Source organism: Erythrolamprus reginae, chromosome 9 (genome assembly GCF_031021105.1).
Source record: "Erythrolamprus reginae isolate rEryReg1 chromosome 9, rEryReg1.hap1, whole genome shotgun sequence".
NCBI lineage: Eukaryota > Metazoa > Chordata > Lepidosauria > Squamata > Dipsadidae > Erythrolamprus > Erythrolamprus reginae.
The window spans coordinates 44,502,615-44,523,665 of NC_091958.1; the positions used below are offsets into that span (position 1 = coordinate 44,502,615).

The following is a 21,051-nucleotide window of genomic DNA, read 5'->3' on the forward strand; positions in this document are numbered from 1 at the left end:
ATTTCCGCAAAGTAGAGATGCGGAAGTAAATACACTATTTTTGGCTATGAACAGTGTCTTCCCATAACACTTTAAACCCCTACATTACAATTTCCCCTTCCCTTAGCAACCATTTAGATTATTACTCACCATGTTTATTTATTAAAGTTTTTTTTAAAAAAAATTTATTAAAGGCGGATGAAAGTTTGGCGATGACATATGATGTCATCGGGCAGGAAAAACCGTGGTATAGGGGGGGAAACCGCAAAGTATTTTTTAATTAATATTTTTGAAAAACCGTGGTATAGGCTTTTCGCGAAGTTCGAACCCGCGAAAATCGAGGGAACACTGTACACTCCAATCACGCTGATAAGCCCAAAACTCTTTTCAGAGAAAACTTGCCGAATATTGCAAACAACCGTCCCGGCGGAGAGTTTGGGGTGGGGGACGCGAAATGTTTACTTCTTCCTGGGGAGGGGGAGGCGTAACAGAAAATAATTGTGAAACGCTGAATTAGGAAGACGGTCTTGTTAGTAGAGTTTGTTTAAAGGACCCTGGGAACATGCCCTGTTTTGGAGGCCGAAGGGGCGCCTCGAAATTTGCTAGGGGAGTGAGTGCCACAGCCTGGAAGTCAAAACTAATTGTGAAGCATTATGTCCCAGGCAGATACGTGCACAACCACACTGGTCGAGCTGTTGCATGGACAGCAGTGGTCACCAAAATCTGCTTTGCCCAAGGATGTAAACATCTAGCCCTCGACTCCAAAGAGGCATCCTATCTTCTCCACCAAGGGCAACGTGACCAATTGGGCTAAAGTTCTTCTGCAAAGTTTTGAGCTATGAATTGATGGTGGCACGTGGTCCCACCACCCCATAAGGACTTCCTCGTGGATGTGTCAAGAGAAGCAGAAAAAAATCCCGCAAAAGAGGGGGCAGACCTCCGCAGCATCTTGAAGTGGTCCATGGACTTCTCTTGTTGGGAGAGAGCGGCCTGGTGACTTAGTGTTTGCGGAAAATGAGGCACTTGTTGTTGGCCGGCATGTCGACCTGGAAGTAGAAATTCCTTGTGGTTATTCTGGGCAATAAAATTGCAATAGATGCTGTTCTGTCGGGCTCGGTAGCGGTGAATAAAAAAGCCACCCACAACAAGGTCTCCAACTTTAAGACGGTACCTTTGGGACCGTCTTCTGCCGCACGAATCCCAGAGACCGATAACGTCCCACAGAGTCGGCCTTCTCTGGGTCCCGTCGACTAAACAATGTCATCTGGCGGGATGCAGGGGAAGAGCCTTCTCTGTGGCGGCCCCAGACCTCTGGAATCAACTCCCCCCGGAGATCAGAACCGCCCCCACCCTCCTCGCCTTTCGTAAGCTACTTAAAACCCACCTATGTTGCCAGGCTGAGTTACCCCTAGGCTATGGTAGATTTGTCTATGGTACGACTGAGTTGTATGGTTTTAATAATGGGCTTTTAATGTGTTTTTTTATATATATAGGATTTGTGACATTGTATTCGGTTCTGAGCCGCTCCGAGTCCTCGGAGAGGGGCGGCATACAAATCTAATAAATTATTATTATTATTAAGATCTATATTATGTACAAAAAGTCCCATTATAAAAGGCTATATTTAAATTTATAGATAGATTTATATTTAAAGGCTAAATTTATCTCAGCATCTACTGTTGTCGTAGTATCACAGCCAGTGTTCCCTCTAATTTTTTTGGGGGGTGGGCGGAAAAGTATAGTGTCTGAGCGTCAGTCCCTTCAGGACTGGGCGGCACAGAAATAATAAATAAATAAATAAATAAATAAATAAATAAACAAACAACCCACCCTGTAATAAATAAAATACTGTACTGTGTGTCTATAACAGTGAGCTCATAATAGGGCAACTCTATCAATATCAAAATGCCACTTAAATAGTTGAGCTAGTTTCAAACTAGATTTTGATTTTCTTTCTCTCTTCCTTACTCCCATTCTTTTTCTTTCTCTTTTCCTTCCTCTCTTTTTTCTATCTGTTTCTCTCTCTTCCTCTCTCTCTCCTTCCCTCTCGGCTTCTGGGCAGGTTTGGAAAACTCTGAGTTGATGATGATTTTTAAGTGAGCGATTGCTCACTGCTCAGCTTAGATGGAACTATGATCGCAGCACCATTGAGAGTGTCCTGACATACGGCATTCTAGCTTGGTATGGGAGCAGCTCTGTAACGAACAAAAAAGCTCTACAGAGAATTATTAAAACTGCCCAGAACATCATTGGGCTCCAGCTACCCGCCCTGGATGACATCTTCACATCTCGGTGTTCTAGGAAGGTGCATACCATTCTCAAAGACTCTTCTTATCCTGCTTACAATCTCTTTGAACTGTTGCCTTCTGGCAGAAGATACAGAACAACTAGAACTCGGACCACACGTTTCCTGAATAGTTTTTATCCCAGAGCTATACTCACACTTAACAACGAACTAAAGGGTCACCATCAGTGAACTGTTGGACAATATTACTCGGTTTGTCATGTAGATGGTTGAGTGGTTCAGGGTGTGGAATTTGTAGTGGGTGGGACATTTTATTCTATTTTTTATTCTATTTTTAAATTTACCTATTCTGATTTTATGTATGGTGGGACTGGTCTCTGGGTGTCACACGACTTTCGTTGCCAATGACAATTCGTTGTTTTGACAATGACAATAAATTTATTATTATTATATGCATTTTCTAGTCCCGTGATGGCGAACCTATGGCACGTGTGAAGCCACGGATGGCAGGTGGAGCCATTATTATTATTATTTATTAGATTTGTATGCCGCCCCTCTCCGTAGACTCGGGGCGGCTCACAACACAGTAAAACAGTTCATAACAAATCTAATAATTTACAATTTAAAATATTTTTTAAAACCCCATTATTAAGCAGACATACATACACAAATTGTATAGGCCCGGGGGAGATATTTCAATTCCCCCATGCCTGACGACAAAGGTGGGTTTTGAGGAGTTTACGAAAGGCAAGGAGGGTAGGGGCAGTTTTAATCTCTGGGGGGAGCTGGTTCCAGAGAGTCGGGGCCGCCACAGAGAAGGCTCTTCCCCTGGGGCCCGCCAACCGACATTGTTTAGTTGACGGGACCTGGAGAAGGCCGACTCTGTGGGACCTAATCGATCGCTGAGATTCGTGCAGCAGAAGGCGGTTTCGGAGATATTCTGGTCCGATGACATGAAGGGCTTTATAGGTCATAACCAACACTTTGAATTGTGACTGGAAATTGATCGGCAACCAATGCAGACTGTGGAGTGTTGGTGTAACATGGGCATACCTTGGGAAGCCCATGACTGCTCTCGCAGCTGCATTCTGCACGATCTGAAATTTCTGAACACTTTTCAAAGGTAGCCCCATGTAGAGAGCATTACAGTAGTCGAACCTCAAGGTGATGAGGGCGTGAGTGACTGTGAGCAGTGACTCCTGGTCAGAATAGGGCCGCAAGTGGTGCACCAGGCGAACCTGGGCAAACGCCCCCCTCGCCACAGCTGAAAGATGTTTCTCTAATGTGAGCTGTAAATCGAGGAGGACGCCAAGTTGCGGACCCTCTCCAAGGGGGTCAATAATTCCCCCCCCCCCATATCGGAGGGCAGGCGAGACTTTGCCCTGTGTCAGGTCCAGCGTGCATGCCTGTGTTGGCCAGCTGATTTTCAGCCTTTGGAAAGGCCGTTTCTCCCTCCGGATGCTCCAGGGAAACTACCCTGAAGTCCCGGAAGCAAAACAATCTCCCAACAGACAAACCAGAAGTTGGAGAAAACGCACTCCCGGTTTGCCCATTGTGATGTTTTTTGCACTTTGGGGCTTCAGGAAGACACTGGAGAGTGGGCCCAGCACAATGGGCAAAATGGAAGTGTGTTTTCCAAACTTCTGGTTTGTCCATTGGGGGATTTTGTTTTCACCTACCAGGCTTCAGAAAGGCCTGTGAACATGTTCAGAGGGGCAGCACACGCGGGTTTGAGCATATGGGGGGGGGGGAGGAGGAAAGGAGTGTGGGCACGTGCATGTGTGCTATCACACCCACACCCACCCCTTTTGGCACTCGGACCAAAAAAGGCTAGCCATCCCTGTTCTAGTCCATTCTGGCAGGGTTTCTGAGCTGACTGCCTTGCAGCTAAGTTCGAGCCAAGCTGCATTCCGTAGCTTCAATTAATTCCACTTTGAAGTGTTTTCTGGTCTTCAAAGGGCACTTTGCTGAGATGCTGTTACGTGGGTTCAGAGCTGATTTTAAAGCAGTAGTACTCATTTTATTCCAGATCTCACCCAGCCGTGATCACAAAGGTTGTTTGCCACATCCCTTTTCCCTAAAGCTTCCCCTTACATACTGTCAAGGCGTAGCCAAACGTCTCATAGATCTATTAACACCAAGAACCCTTCCTTTTTGGGTATTCATGTCTTGACCACATTCTCCTGACTCTTGCATCTAACAGGGGGGGGTCTCCTCCTCCAGTGGAAAGCTGCGAAATTTTAATACCACACTGTGGGTGTGGCTTATTTTGTGGGTGTGGCTTGCCAGCCATGTGAGCAGGTGGGACTGGCTTGACGTTTATGTGACCGGGGATGGCTTAAAGGTCGTGTGATTGGCTTAAAGTGGCCAACTTGACATCACTTACGTCAAGGGTTTGGGTTAGGGTTAAGGTGCCTGGCCTCTCCTCGCCTCAAAGAGACACAGTTTCCCTCTCTATATACTATTACTGAACATCCAAAACATACTTTTAAATTCTATGTATATACGCCATATGTGTACATATACATATTACACACAGGCCCATAACTGGGGATGCTACAGTCTCTGGTGGTTCCTCAGTCTCCAATTCCCCTTTGATGTCACTCTCAGACTCAGATGGCAAGAACACTGGCCTACGATGCCAGTACTCCTCCATCTCAAATCTAAATAATAATAATAATTATTATTATTATTATTATCATCATCATCATCATCATCTCCTGGTCTTTGAAATCTGTGACCAGCTGAGCCGGACATGGACCATTCACAACAGATGCCAGGCTGCAAGAAAGTCCATCCTCAGATTGAGGAACAAGGAATCAGGGGGTCAGGGGTCTCCAATCTTGGCCACTTTAAGACTTGTGGACTTCAACTCCCAGAAAACCAACCCTGTAAAACTAATGGTAGAAGTGTAAAATTCCAGCTGAGATGAAAATTAAAACTCATTGTAAATCTAAAGCAAAACAAAAACTGTAAATCTAGAGCAAAATTAAAAGCGAAGCAAAACTAAGACTTAGACAGAAAAGCTGAAGCTGAGATTAAAACTGCAGCCAAAGGTAAAAGTCTCCCTTTGCCCGTGCAAACAGAGTGGGAGACCTTCCCCCAGTTCAACCTACCATGTTTTCCAGCTGCATCCTGTTGGCCACAGCAAGCTGTTGCAGGAGAGCTGTGTCCCTGAGTCCCCAAGCTGGATTCCTGGTGCACAGGGGGAGGGAGGAAAACAGAAGGGAAAGGGGAAGGAAGGGAGGGAGGGAGGGAGGAAAAAAGGAAAGAAAGAGAGTAAGGAAGGAAGGAGAAAAGGAAAGCGAGGAAGGGAGGAAAAAAGGAAAGAAAGAGAGAAAGAAAGGAAGGAAGGAGAAAAGGAAAGGAGGGAGGAAAAAAGGAAAGAGAGAAAGGAAGGAAGGAAAAAATGATAAGAGGAGGAGAAGAAAGGGAAGAAGGGAAGGAAAGGAAGGAAGGAAAGCAAGGGAGGGAGGAAAAAAGGAAAGAAAGAGAGGGAGGAAGGAAGGAAGGAAAAAGGGAAAGAAAGAGAGAAAGGAAGGAAGGAAGGAGAAAAGGAAAGGAAGGAAGGGAGGGAGGGAGGAAAAAAGGAAAGAGAAAGAAAGAAAAGAAGGAAGGAAAAAATGATAAGAGGAGGAGAAGAAAGGGGAGAAGACAGGAAGGAAAGGAAGGGAGGAAGGGAGGGAGGAAAAAAGGAAAGAGAGAAAGAAAGGAAGGAAAAAATGATAAGAGGAGGAGAAGAAGGGAAGGAAAGGAAGGAAATGGAAAGAGGAGGAGGAGAAAGAGAAGAAAGAAAATAAAGGAAAGAAAAGGGAATGGGGAAAGAAGGAAATGGAGCAAGGTGAGAAGAAGGAAAGGAAGGAAAGACGAGAGGGAGGGAAAGGAATGGAAAGAGGAAGAGGAGAAAGAGAAGAAGAAAGAAAGGAAAGGAAGAAAATGGAAAGAGGAGGAGAAAAGGGAGAAGAAGGGAAGGAGGAAGGAAGAGAGGGAGGGAAGAAAGGAAGAGAAATGGAAAGAGGAGGAGAAAAAGAAGAAAAGGAAGGAAGGAAGGAAGGAAGGAAGGAAGGAAAAAAGGGAGGGAGGGAGATCATTAGCCTTCCATTAAAAAACCAACTTTGCAACCTAAAAACAAGCTCTCCATCCTTTCTAATACCATACCGCCCCGAGTTCGCGGAGAGGGGCGGCATACAAATCTAAATAATAAATAAATAAATCTTTACTTTTTTTGCATCCCCCCCCGACTCCCCCCCCTTTCTACTCTTCCCACCAGACTCCCCTGGCCAAGCTTTGCGCTGCTCACCTCCGCCTCAAGCTGAGATCAAAATCCACGTTGCTCTGTGGAGTGATGGAGCCATTCACCGCATAGGGCTGTTGAGCACAGAAGCAAAACGTCAACAACAACAACACAATTTGTTAGATTAAAGTCATCCACCCTCCAGCAAAGTGGGGAGTTTCTCCCCTACTAAGAGCATCCAGGCCCTCCAGAGTCTAAAGAAAAATGAAGGAGCAAGGAATTCAATTTAAATTGATTACCGGCAGGATGCCTTGCCATTAATTAATCCTCCAAAACCAGGTTATTTCCCCAAAACTGGGTTATTTCTCCTTGTGTGGAACAGGAGGAGCTAATCTCCCTCTGCCTTTTTTTGTTTACTAAACTTACAGGATCCCCAAGCAAACACTTACTCCATAGGTGATCATCACGGCTTTGGGTTTGAGTAGTTTTCCAGCTCCCTGAAACAAGCCCTGGACCAACAAAAACCAGGAGAGAAAAAGAAGAGAAGCCATCAGTCCTGCAAGGAACATCTACTAGGGTCACAAAACCGATTCGACATTGTTCAAAGCAAAACACTTCACGTAGGCCAGTGGTTCTCAACCTTTCTAATGCTGCGACCCCTTAATACAGTTCCTCATGCTGTGGTGGCCCCCAATCCTAAGTCTAGCGCCAATTCTCCCAACAGAGCTTTAAGCGGATTGGCAGGAAGGTCAGAGGGACACCCCCACTGCAAACGCCTGATTGGTCGGATTGTAAAAATATGTTCCAAGGCGCCAGAATAGAAGCTTTAGTTCCTCACACCAGGGGAAATTTGTCTTTTCCTGTGGTCTTTCCTAGGCGACCCCTGTGAAATGGTCATTCAATGCCCCAAAGGGGTCCCAACCTCCAGGTTGAGAACTACTGATATAGGCAGTCCTTGACTTATTACCACATTTGGGACCGGGACTTGGAAGTTGTTGCACTCAATTTTAAAATCTTTTTTTGTGATGGTCATTATTTATTCATTCATTCATTCATTCATTCATTCATTCATTCATTCATTCATTCATTCATTCATTTAGTCATTTATTGGATTTGTATGCTGCCCCTCTCCGTAGACTCGGGGTGGCTAACAACAATGATAAAAACAGCATGTAACAATCCAATACTAAAATAACTACAAAAACCCTTATTATAGAAACCAAACATACATACAGACATACCATGCGTAAATAGTAAAGGCCTAGGGGGAAAGAGTATCTCAATTCCCCCATGCCTGACGGCAGAGGTGGGTTTTAAGAAGTTTACGGAAGGCAAGGAGGGTGGGGGCAATTCTAATCTCTGGGGAGAGTTGGTTCCAAAAGGCCGGAGCTGCCACAGAGAAGGCTCTTCCCCTGGGTCCCGCCAAATGACATTGTTTAGTTGACGGGACCTGGAGAAGGTCCACTCTGTGGGACCTAACTGGTTGCTGGGATTCGTGCGGCAGAAGACGGTCCTGGAGATATTCTGGTCCAATGCCATGAAGGGCTTTATAGGTCATAACCAACACTTTGAATTGTGACCGGAAACTGATCGGCAACCAATGCATTAACTTTGACTTTGCCTCCTTCCTTAGAGCAGAGAACTGAGGCAAGGTCACCCATCCTAAGCCTAAGGCGGCACTAGAACTCACATTCTCTTAGTGATTGGCCCAAAGTCACCCAGCCTTCTTGTATGCCTAAGGCGGGACTATAAGTCATTGTCTCCTGGCAATTTGGCCCAAAGTTATGAGAATTCAGTCTCCTAGTGATTGGCCCAAATCACACATCTGATTTTCATGCCTAAAGTGGGACTAGAACTCACTGTCTCCTAGGGATTGGCCCAAAGTCACCCAGCAAAAGTATGCAACCATGTAAATTATAGTTGTTGACTATAAACAAAATTTATCTGCCTTGGAATGGCCCCTGCGTGGGGCCAAGAAGCAAAAGGAAACGAAAGGTATATGCATGTATAGGTATATGCATGTATATGTATGCGTGTATATATATACAGTGATCCCTCGATTATCGCGAGGGTTACGTTCCAAGACCTCTCGCGATAATCGATTTTACGCAGTATAGTGGTGCGGAAGTAAAAACACCATCTGCGCATGCGCGCCCTTTTTCCACGGCCGCGCATGCGCAGATGGTGGAGCCGGGGAGCGATGAAAGTGCGGAAGCCGACAAAGATTGCTTTGAATGTCGGCTGCCCCCGCCCCCCCAGTGCGTCCGGCGCCCTCGCCGCTATCACCCGCCCGCCGCTCGCCGCTCGCCCCACCCCTCACCGGCTTTCGGACACGGGTCCTCCTGCAGCAGCGCTGCCGAGCAGATCAGCTGCTGGGCGGCCGAAGAAACCTTCCCTAGGTCTTCCCCGCCGCCCACACAAGGGGGAACCCCCGATCTTCGGCTCCTCGCTGCTGCCCGCCCGCCACCCCGCCCGCCCGCCCGCCGCTCGAGAGCAAGAGGGAGAGAGATAGAGAAAGAGAGAGAAGGAAAGAAAGAGATGAGAGAGGGAGGAAGAGAGTGTGAGAGAGGAAGAAGCAAGATAGAGAAAGAGAGAGAGAAAGAAAGATGAGAAAGGAAGGAAGAGAGTGACGTCATCGGGTGGGAAAAACCGCGGTATAGCAAAAAAAAGTGGAGTATTTTTTAATTTTTTTTGAAAAACCGTGGTATAGCGTTTCGCGATAATCGAGATCGCGAAAATCGAGGGATCACTGTATGTATATATATATATGTCACATGTTTTTTTGCTGAATTTGAAAATTAAAGGAGACTAGGATAGATCTATTTCGGCCTTATTTTGGCCTCATCAGCTAGCCATACCCACTAGGACTTGAACCTGCAACCTTTGCCTTGTAAGGCAGAGAATTATCCTCTAGGCTACAGTATCCAATCCCTTCAGCTCTGCACCAGGGAAGGGTTACATATTTTTGTGTCGAATCACCCTGGTGTATTGAAGGAACATCACAGCTCCTTATTTGCCTCTCGGCCCAACCCAGGGCCATTTCCAAGGCAGTTAATTTTTATTGATAGCCGACAATTCTATCTATATGTGTCACATGTTTTTTGCTGAATTTGAAAATTAAGGGAGACTAGGATAGATCTATTTGGGCCTTATTTTGGCCTCATCAGCTAGCCATACCCACTGGGACTTGAACCTGCAACCTTTGCCTTGTAAGGCAGAGAATTACCCTCTAGGCTACAGTATCCAATCCCTTCAGCTCTGCACCAGGGAAAGGTTACATATTTTTGTGTCGAATCACCCTGGTGTATTGAAGGAACATCACAGCTCCTTATTTGCCTCTATTTATATATACTGCTCAAAAAAATAAAGGGAAAACTTAAATAACACACCCTAGATCTGAATGAATGAAATATTCTCATTGAATACTTTGTTCTGTACAAAGCAGGTCAGTGAAGTGAGTTTTGCCACATCCTACAACCTCTCTTGCCACAATTATTCAATTGATTGCTGCAGTTGTTAAATTATACTGCTCAAAAAAAATAAAGGGGACACTCAAATAACACATCCTAGATCTGAATGAATGAAATATTCTCATTGAATACTTTGTTCTGTACGAAGTTGAATATGCACAACAGCATGTGAAACTGATTGTCCATCAGTGTTTGCTTCCTAAGTGGACAGTGTGATTTCACAGAAGTTTGATTTACTTGGAGTTATATTGTGTCGTTTAAGTATTCCCTTTATTTTTTTGAGCAGTATATGTGTATATATATAGAGAGATACATAATTATTTTTTAAGTATACTGTACATCCATATTATGTGTAATTTACCACAATGTTTGTATTCTTTATCATATTTAAACAATCCTTTTATATTATTAAAACATACAATTTTTTAAAATGCCCAATATCTATGAACCTTTAATCTCTCTATTTTTTAAAAATTTATATATACTGTATATTTATTAGATTTGTATGCCGCCCCTCTCCGAAGACTCTTCCAACTTACAATCAAGCTACCTTAATATTTAGACAGCAATTCTTTCTATCCATCATCTCTTGCTCTCTTTAGTGTTTTAATTCTTATCCGTTTTTTACTCGTTTCCCACACTCCTCATCTTTATCTCTATCTTCCTCTGAGCAATCTTTGAAAGTCAATTCTCCCCACCTCGGTGCACTTCATTTCTGAGATGTGAATCATGTTGATGCTGACGATGAGATCCAAAGAATCTGGACACAGACCTCCCCACGTCTCCCAGCTCCGAGAGGCGTCCAAGTAGATGGGCGGCTTGACATTTGAGAGGTGGAGTGTTTTGATAAACTCCGAGATGCTGCGAAGAGAGAAAGGAAGGAAAAATCTGTTGACCACCATAGAATAGAACAACAGAGTTGGACGGGACCTTGGAGGTCTTCTAGTCCAACCCCCCACTTAGGCAGGAGGCCCTACACCACTTCAGGCAAATGGCTATCTAATCACTTCCAGTGTTGGAGCATTCACAACTTCTGGAGACAATGAATTGTTCTCACTGTCAGGAAATTTCCTTTCTTCCCTGACAGTGAGAACAATTAATCAGTGATACAACTTGTAAAGGTTCCAACACTGGAAGTTTTTAAGAAGAGATTGAATAACTATTTGTCTGAAGTAGTGTAGGGTTTCCTGCCTAAGCAGGGGATTGGACTATAGAAGGCTCTTCCCCTAGGTCCCGCCATGCAACATTGTCTAGTTGACGGAAACCGGAGAAGGCCGACTCTGTGGGACCACACCGGTCGCTGGGACTCATGGGGCATGTTGTTATTGTTGTTATTGTTGTTTATTATTATTAACAATGTCGACAAAACAGTGTCGTTTGGCGGGACCCAGGGGAAGAGCCTTCTCTGTGGCGGCCCCGGTGCTCTGGAATTAGCTCTCCCCGGAGATTAGGACTGCCCCCACTCTCCTTGCCTTCCGCAAACTCTTAAAAACCCATCTATGTCGCCAGGCATGGGGAAATTGATTCCCCCGGCCGTCCCGTTTTATGCATGGTTTGTTGAGTTGTGTGATTGTTTTTAATAAGGATTTCTTAATATGTTCAGTTTTAATAATGGATTTGTAGACTGTGTTGTTTGTTGGAAGCCGCTCCAAGTAGGGCGGCATACAAATCTCATACATACATACATACAAAATAAATAAATAAATAAAACCACAGCAAACGAGATCACTATGCTGGATTTCGTATTTCATCACCAGTCGGGTGCTTCCCCACCACCTAGGACTGCGCGATGTAGCGGCGAATTATGTGTGCCAATCCCAGTAAAGCGGCCTTTTGCAATTGACAGATGGACATCCTGTCAATTCCGATGGTTTTCAAAGGTCCAGTGTGCCAAGGACCACTGGGACCACATTCACTGGCTTATACCAGAGTAATTGCAGATTATTATTACTATTATTACTATTATTATTACTACTACTACTACTGTTGTTTGATATTATTATTATTATTATTATTAATAATAATAATAATAAATGGGAGAGCCCCCCCCCCCAACCAGGGTGGAAAAAAGGGGAAGGGAAGCAGCGAGAGGCTTCTTCCACCCTCCCACCCAGTCCTCCCTTCCTACCTGGCCAGGGCTTGGGGATCCACGTCGGAAGGCTGCCACTCCAGGTTGGGCAGGGCTTGGGCGAAGTGCGCCGCGTGCACCCCGTAGCCCGAGGCCACCTCCAGTGCCTGGACGCCCGGCCGGCTCCCCACGTAGGCGCGCAGGACGGCCAGGATGGGCTCCTTGTTGCGATCCGCCGCCGAGCCGAAGCCTCGCTGCATGGCTGCCCGGAGAAGCCGGGCGGGGGCGCTTGGCTTGGCTTGCCCTATTCTCACCCACGCACCCCCTTCGGCTTGGATTGGCTCGGGCTCTGGCCGCAGGATCGGGCGCAGGAGTCGCGCAGGAGGAAGGCTGAAGCAGCAGCCGTCGCCACCAGCCACTAGCAGCCCCTTTACCCACCTTCCCTTTGCAACGGACTGGAATGCCAAGCAGGAAAGACTACATTGCCCACAAGGCAATGGGGGCGAGGGCTGTTCCTGGTTCTTATTGGCCGGATCTGTGAGGGGGCGTGTCCTGCCTTTGAACTTCCGGGCGGGGGGGAGTGGAAGAAATGCCAAAAAACAAACGAACAACCCATTGCGCCCTCATCTTATGCCAGGGGTCTGCAACCTGAGGCACTTTTAAGACTTCTGGACTTCAACTCCCAGAATTCCTCAGCCAGCAAAGTTTGTAGATTTTGTAGCAAAGCTGGTTGAGGAATTCTGGGAGTTGAAGTCCAGAGGTATTCAAGTGGTCCAGGTTGGAAATCCCTGGATCTACGCTGAGGACTTTCTTTTCTTTCTTTTCTTTCTTTCTTTCTTTCTTTCTTTCCTCCCCCCTACTTCCTTCTTTCTTTCCTTCCTCCTCTCCTCCTTCCTTCCATTCTTCTTTCTTTCCTCCCTCCCTCCCTTCCTAGCATTTATATGCCGCCCAATTCCAAATGGACTCTGGACTTTACCAATGCTTCTGAAAAAAATCCCCAGTGCTGTGCCAGGCTGCAGTAATGGGAGCACGGGATTCAGAAGCCAAGGCGCTAGTCCTCGGGAGGCTTTTGGCATTTCTATTTTTATTTTTTTTTGTACGCAGAGGGGGGCTTGTCCAAACCGAAGCGCTCTCGAAAGTCTGCAGGAGAGCCTTTTTTTTCTTGCAAAAAACTTTTTAAAAAAAATAGAGGTGTGTCGCGGAACCCAAAGGAAAACGGCATTTATTTCTTTTATGTACACCGAGAGCCTATGCACCGGAGACAATTTTTTTGTGTGTCCAATCACACTTGGCCAATAAAGGAGTCTATTCTATTATTTGCACGTTTTTACAAGGGAAGAGCACCCACCCACCCACCCACCCCGAGGAAGGGGAACGCGTGGGAAGGCTGAAAGGAAGCGGTGCATCGCGCTTGTGCAAAGAAGGAAGATTTTTGCAAAACATTTTGCAAATGTTTTGCACCCAAAAAAAAAAAAAAGTTTGTGCGCCGCCCGGGAATCGAACCCGGGTCGCAAGAATGGGAATCTTGCATGATACCACTACACCAGCGGCGCGGTTGGGAAACTGAGCTTGTTTCAAACGCTTTTGAAATGCGCGGGTGACCTTTCCTCCCCCTCGTGCAATGATTGAACAGAAACCAGCCGAGCAGCCTGCAAAAAATCAGGGACGAAACTCTTGCAAAGCTTCCAACGACGTAAGGCTGACGCTGCATTTTGCATCCCCGGCTTCTTGAAGAGGAGGGAAGTCTCTCGCGGACAGTTGGGAGCAGAATTGTCTCTACTCTTTGTAGACACAGACTGCTTGTCTGAAATAGTATCGGTTCTCCTGCTTGAGCAGGGGGCTGGACTAGATACAGTGTTTTTCAACCAGTGTGCCGTGGCACACTAGTGACTAGTGTGCCGCGAGACATGGTCAGGTGTGCCGCGAAGCTCAGCAAGAGAGAGAAAGAGAGAGAAAAAGAAAGCAAGAGAGAGAGAGTGAGAAAGAGAGATAGAGAGAGAAAGCAAGAAAGAAAGAGAGAGAAAGAAAGAGAAAGAGAGGCAGAGAAGGAGGGAGAGATAGAAAGAGAGCAAAAGAGGAAGGAAGGAAGGAAGGAAGAGGGATGGACAGAGAGGGGAAGGAAGGAAGAGAGAAAAAGAGGGAGAGAAATAGAGCGAAAGGGAGGAAGAGATATGTATATATAATTTTTTCATCCAAACTTTTTTTAGACCCCCCCACCCCCACCCCCCGCTCAATGTGCCCCATAATTTTGTATACAGTATGTAAAAAATGTGCCGCAGCTCAAAAAAGGTTGAAAATCACTGGACTAGAAGACCTCCAAGGTCCCTTCCAGCTTCTCTTCTCTTTATTCTAATTCTGCATCCTATCCTATTCTCATTCCATTCCTCCTATTCTCTTTATTCTCATTTTTATTCTGCATCCTATTCTATTCTCATTCCATTATTCTCTTCTCTTCTCTTTATTCTAATTCTGCATCCTATCCTATTCTCATTCCATTCCTCCTCTTTTCTTCTCTTTATTCTTATTCTGCATCCTATCCTATCCTATTCTCATTCCATTCCTCCTATTCTCTTTATTCTCATTTTTATTCTGCATCCTATTCTATTCTCATTCCATTATTCTCTTCTCTTCTTCTCCTCTACTCTTCCCTCCTCTCCTCTTTATTCTTATTCTGCATCCTATCATATCCTATTCTCATTCCATTCCTCCTATTCTCTTCTCTTTATTCTCATTCATATTCTGCATCCTATTCTATTCTCATTCCATTATTCTCTTCCCTTCCCTCCTCTCTTCTCTTTATTCTTATTCTGTATCGTATCCTATTCTCATTCCATTATTCTCTTCTCAAAAAGAGGGCGGGGAAAATATTTACTGACCCCTCACATCCTGGACACAAATTGTTTCAACTCCTACCCTCAAAACGTCGCTACAGAGCCCTGCACACCAAGACAACTAGACACAAGAACAGTTTTTTCCCGAACGCCATCACTCTACTAAACAAATAATTCCCTCAACACTGTCAGACTTTCTACTAAATCTGCACTTCCATTCTACTAGTTTTTCTCATCATTCCTATCACCCATTTCCTCCCATGTTGACTGTATGACTGTAACTTAGTTTAGTTTAGTTTAGTTTAGTTTTACGTATTGGATTTATATGCCGCCCCTCTCCGAAAACTCGGGGCGGCTAACAACAATCATGAAAATATACAATAAAATCCAATACTAAAAGCAAATTAAAACCCCTTAATATATAAAAACCAAACATACATACAAACATACCATGTATACAATTGTAACGGCCTAGGGGGAGAAAAAAGTCTTAATTCCCCCATGCCTGGCGGCAGAGGTGGGTTTTAAGTAGCTTACGAAAGGCAAGGAGGGTGGGGGCAATTCTAATCTCTGGCGGGAGTTGGTTCCAGAGGGCCGGGGCCGCCACAGAGAAGGCTCTTCTCCTTGTTGCTTATATCCTAAGATTTTTATTAATATTGCTTCTTCATTGCTTATTTGACCCCTGTGACAATCATTCAGTGTTGTACCACATGATTCTTGACAAATGTATATTTTATTTTATGTACGCTGAGAGCATATGCACCAAGGCAAATTCCTTGTCTGTCCAATCACACTTGGCCAATAAAAATTCTATTCTATTCTCATTCCATTCCATTCCTCTCCTCTTCATTCTTATTCTGCATCCTATCCTATTCTCATTCCATTCCTCTCTTCTCTATTCTTCTCTTCATTCTTATTCTGCATCCCACCCTAGCCCATGCTATCCTTTATTGCAGTGGCTAAGCATGCTGGCTGGGGATAGGGAACCCTTGCTCTTCCATTCCCAACTGCTGTTGTAAAGTCAAGGCCTCTCTGTAACATTTTTTTTAAAAATGTGGTTGCTGTGATCTCTTTGGGATTCCGCCTCCCTTGCTGGCAAAGCCGAAGGAAGAGGCACAGACGTGAGCAGAGCCTGTGTCCATTCGCCTGCGATAATCTTCCAGCACATTCTTCTCACCTATGACCCAGACATTAAATCCATTTGTAGGTCAATCCTCAACATAAGCAAGATGGGTTTGCAGCAGGGCATGGACTTTGCACACCCGGAAGGTGGATTTTAAGGATGAAAGACTGCAGAGCTCTCCCAGGGAAACAGTGTCAAACACCTATCCTTTTATTTGTTGGTTTGTTTGCTGTTAAGGTACAGGCTCTTGAGTTGTGGCTGTGCTACGAGTTTGGAATGGTTTTACAATGTTTCTGTGGCACTTTCGTGTGTTTATCGACCTAGTAACTCTTTCCACATTTTAAAGCTAAGTTGGTTCATATTTGTTTTTTATTATTGGATTGTACATGTTGTGTTTATTATTGTTGTTAGCCGCCCCGAGTCTGCGGAGAGGGGCGGCATACAAATCCAATAAATAATAATAATTATTATTATTATTATTGTTGTTGTTGTTGTTATTGTTATTATTCCCCACAGTAAATACAGGAGTGAAATCAAATCCCTAAAGTATTATTGCTTAGAAACTGGATGTGCAAAGGTATTAATCATTAAGCACAGCTTCCTTCCTTCCTTCCTTCCTTCCTTCCTTCCCTTCTTTCTTCTCCCCACCTCCCTTTTCTTTTTCTTCCTTCCTCCCTCTCTTCCCTTTCCCTTCCTTCCCTTTTATTCTTTTCTTTCTTTTTCTTTCCTTTCTTCCTCCCTTTATCCCCCATCCCTTTTTCTTTTCCTCCTCCTCCTTCCCTCCCTTTTGTTTCTTCCTTTCCCCTTCTTTCATTCCTTTCTTTTCTTCCTTCCTTTCTCCCTCCTTTTCTCTTTACCTACCCTCCTTCCTTCCTTTCTTCCTCCCTCCTTCCATTCCTTCTTTCCCTCTCCTTCCTTCCTTCCTTTTTCTCTTTCCTGCTTTTCTCAATGGTTTTTTTAAATTATTAAACGTTTTACAACAAAAATAAAAACCCAGAAAGTACAATTTCTGTGTTTTTATTTTTGTTGTAAAATCTTTAATAATTTAAAAAAAAACATTGACTACTTTGGTTTTCAAAAGAAAGCATGAGGAAAAAAGGGTCTTGTCTTGGTCTACAGTTAGATGAAAGATCGGCGATTGAAAAATTTAAAGTTCCTTTGTATCTAATATCAGCTTCTGTAAAATGAAGAAAACAGCTGCTTGGCTAGAGTAGTGTTTCCCAATCTTGGCAACTTGGAGATATCTGGACTTCAACTCCCAGAATTCCCCAGCCAGCATTCGCTGGCTGGGGAATTCTGGGAGTTAAGTCCAAATATCTTCAAGTTGGCAAGGTTGGGAAACCCTGGGCTAGAGAGCCAGGAGAAAAAACTTAAACTTTCCATACAATTTTTTTTTAAAAAATATTATTTAATTTTTTTAATCCCACCTTTATTATTTGTATAAACTTATCTTTATTTTTATATTTACTTTATGATTATTTTTTTATAAAAGGCAGAGCATACCCAATGCACCACGTTCCAATTTTTCTCCACAGAAACAACCCCCTATGGAGGTTGGACTGAGCTGAGGGAAAAAAATAGGCCTCAAATCACCCAGCTGGTTTTCATTGCCAAAGGCGGGGACTAGAATTCACCATTCTGCTTTCTAGGCCCAAGCCTTCACCATTACCTCATGCTGCCTTTCTAAGAACTCTCTCACTTCTTCTTTTGTAATTTCTCTGCCACTGAAGAGGTAGAACCAGCTAGAAGTAAATATATTGTAGCTTTCCTGTCGACTTTGCTCGCCACCAGTTGCCAAAGGTCCGAATTTTGATCAAGGGACCATGGAGATTGCTACAACCATCTTAAGTGTGAAAGACAAGTTGTAAATTAACTGAAATCCTGAACGGTCTTTAAACCTGAGGGCTTAAAAAAAAAATTCATTTATTTTTTAAATTTCACCTTCACAAATACAAATTTACATGTTATATACCCTCCGATATTACAGAAAAACATATAGAGGTACAGTATATATTTTCCTCAATTCCTCAGAGAGGGGCGGCATACAAATCTAATAAATTATTATTATTATTATTATTATTATTATTATTATTATTATTTGTTATTATTATTATTGATTAATAATAATAATAATAATAATAATAATAATAATAATAATAATAATAGTTCAAGCATCCTAACCTTCTGCTGCACATTCGAATCCCAGCTACCGGTTAGGTCCCACAGAGTGGGTCTTCTCCAGGTCCCGTCAACTAAACAATGTCGTTTGGTGGGACCCAGGGGAAGAGCCTTCTCTGTGGCGGTCCCGGCCCTCTGGAACCAACTCCCCCCAGAGATTAGAATTGCCCCCACCCTCCTTGCCTTTCGTAAGCTGCTTAAAACCCACCTCTTCTGCCAGGCATGGGGGAATTGAGATACTCTTTCCCCCTAGGCCTTTACAATTTTATGCATGGTATGTGTGTATGTATGTTTGGTTTTTATAATAATGGATTTTTAACTGTTTTTAGTATTGGATTATTATTATATGCTGTTTTATTACTGTTGTTAGCCGCCCCGAGTCTGCGGAGAAATCCAATAAATAAACAAACAAACAAACAAACAAACAAATAAATAAATAGTTCATATTGTTTATAACATTTCAATCCTAAAAATTAAAAAAGCAGATCTTTTGAATTAGGTATACAATATAACACCCAATTAAAAAAAACCTCCAGTAAAAAAATAACTCTTTTTGTCTTCTGAGTTTTCTATAGAATTAATTCAACAATTTAGCTCCTTTAATTAGTCACTATATATGTCTTATTTACCCAAAATAGTTATTTTTCTTTTCTTAGACCTGCTGCTTCCTCCCCTTCTTGAATCACTTCCTCAATATCTATTTTTCTTTTCTCTTTTAATGTAACCCAAAACCTCTAAAAAAGCTTAGTCATACATATTATCTTAAATTCATGTTCATTATTAATATCAAGGTTTCTTAACAAACAGGATTTCATTATGTTATTTTAAGAACAATTGGTTAATTCAAGCTTCCCTATAGTAAACATTCAGATTTTCCATTTAGACATGCTCATAAGTTAAGATCATTTTCATCTCAATAAATGGCTGGAGAATTCTGGGAGTTGAAGTCCACATGTCTTAAAGTTGCCAAGTTTGGGGACCCCTGCTCTAAACCAATCAAGGATTACATGTACAAGAAAAACCAATCAAGGATTACATGTACAAGATAGTCCTTGATTTACAACAGTTCATTTAGTGATCATTTGAAGTTACAACGGCATGGATAAAAATCAATTTATGGCCATTTTACGCACTTAGCTGTCCCTTGGTCACTTGATGCTTGACAACTGGTTCCTCTTTTTTTTAGGTATAATTTTTTAAATTTTCTTCACCATAAAATAAAACAATATACTGTATAGTTATAAACACAACAACAATGCTTAAAATCAATCATATATAAACTTTTCTTTTCTTATTACTCAGTCAATGGAGGCTCTTATCTCTCCTCATCTAGAAATTTGTATTAATTATACAACATTGCCAATTCTTTAAAATCTAAATAAACATTCTTCCTCTCCATCTTACTATAAAGAGTTACATTACATCAATGCAAACAATAATAAAATCTCTTTTATCTAAATTTTAATATTGTATCTTATAGCTAATAAAATATTCTATATATATACAGTATATATCGTTAATTAAAAAAACTATTCATAATATATCACCTACTTCATAAAATAATGTTCTATGTTTATTTATTTTATTTTATTTATTTATTCAATTTTTATGCCGCCCTTCTCCTTAGACTCAGGGCGGCTTACGACATGTTAGCAATAGCTCTTTTTAACAGAGCCAGCATATTGCCCCCACAATCCGGGTCCTCATTTTACCCACCTCGGAAGGATGGAAGGCTGAGTTTAAAGTCTAAACAATAAGTAAATGTTGTGTTATACCATTATATAGTGCTACCACCATTTCACATCTTCGCCATCTGGCTTCCAAAATTTAAATCCAATTCTCATGTTTCAATTCTTCCAAAAATTAACCAATTACTAATACATACGTATCTCTTAGTTTTCTACCTGGTGCCTCTTTATGACAGTTGTGGACGGTGTCCCAAGGTCACGTAATTCTTTTGCAAGCTTAGAAACATAGAAATATAGAACCCCTGCTCCTGCACTAGAGGGCACACAACAGTGGTGGGATTATTGTTTTTTTTACTACCAATTCTTTGGGCATGACTTGATGGGCATAGGTGTTCCCCACTCCAGGGGAAGGATACTATAAAATTTCCATTCCCACCCCACTCCAGGGGAAGGATACTGCAAAATTTCCATTCCCACCCCACTACAGGGGAAGGATAGTGCAAAATCTCCATTCCCTCTCCACTCCAGGGAAAGGATACTGCAAAATTTCCATTCCCTCCCCACTCCAGGGGAAGGATACTGCAAAATTTCCATTCCCACCCCACTCCAGGGGAAGGATACTGCAAAATTTCCATTCCCTCCCCACTCCAGGGGAAGGATACTGCAAAATTTCCATTCCCACCCCACTCCAGGGGAAGGATACTGCAAAATTTCCATTCCCACCCCACTCCAGGGGAAGGATAGTGCAAAATCTCCATTCCCTCCCCACTCCAGGGAAAGGATTCTGCAAAATTTCCATTCCCTCCCCACTCCAGGGGAAGGATACTGCAAAATTTCCATTCCCTCCCCACTCCAGGGGAAGGATACTGCAAAATTTCCATTCCCTCCCCACTCCAGGGGAAGGATACTGCAAAATTTCCATTCCCACCCCGCTCCAGGGGAAGGATACTGCAAAATTTCCATTCCCACCCCACTCCAGGGGAAGGATACTGCAAAATCTCCATTCCCTCCCCACTCCAGGGGAAGGGTACTGCAAAATCTCCATTCCCTCCCCACTCCAGGGGAAGGATACTGCAAAATTTCCATTCCCTCCCCACTCCAGGGGAAGGATACTGCAAAATCTCCATTCCCACCCCACTCCAGGGGAAGGATACTGCAAAATTTCCATTCCCTCCCAATTCCAGGGGAAGGATACTGCAAAATCCCCATTCCCTCCAGATCACCTGGCACCCAGG

General features: G+C 43.4%; 1 protein-coding gene and 1 non-coding gene across 2 annotated transcripts; both read right to left on the reverse strand.

Annotated features, from left to right (window-relative positions):
- Positions 1–495: 495 nt before the first annotated feature.
- Positions 496–12,559, reverse strand: METTL26 (methyltransferase like 26). Its single transcript, XM_070761021.1, has 6 exons — positions 12,057–12,559; positions 10,627–10,789; positions 6,908–6,967; positions 6,525–6,592; positions 5,341–5,419; positions 496–1,025 (listed from the first exon to the last, which is right to left on the reverse strand). Exons 1-6 carry the CDS (start codon positions 12,254–12,256, stop codon positions 978–980), a joined length of 618 nt encoding a protein of 205 aa, XP_070617122.1. The 5' UTR covers positions 12,257–12,559; the 3' UTR covers positions 496–977.
- Positions 12,560–13,478: 919 nt separating this feature from the next.
- On the reverse strand, positions 13,479–13,549 carry TRNAG-CCC (transfer RNA glycine (anticodon CCC)). Its single transcript has one exon. It is a non-coding gene; the product is annotated as a tRNA-Gly (tRNA).
- Between the last annotated feature and the right edge of the window lie 7,502 nt (positions 13,550–21,051).

Bases quoted from the DNA above. Each gene is read 5' to 3' on its own strand.
- METTL26 (XM_070761021.1), bottom strand. From the start codon at position 12,256: ATGCAGCGAGGCTTCGGCTCGGCGGCGGATCGCAACAAGGAGCCCATC. The intron at 10,790-12,056 runs GTAGGAAGGGAG...CTCTCTTCGCAG, and splicing joins GATCCCCAAGCCCTGGCCAG to CATCTCGGAGTTTATCAAAA. The intron at 1,026-5,340 runs GTAGGTTGAACT...TTCTACTTCCAG, and splicing joins GGATGCAGCTGGAAAACATG to GTCGACATGCCGGCCAACAA.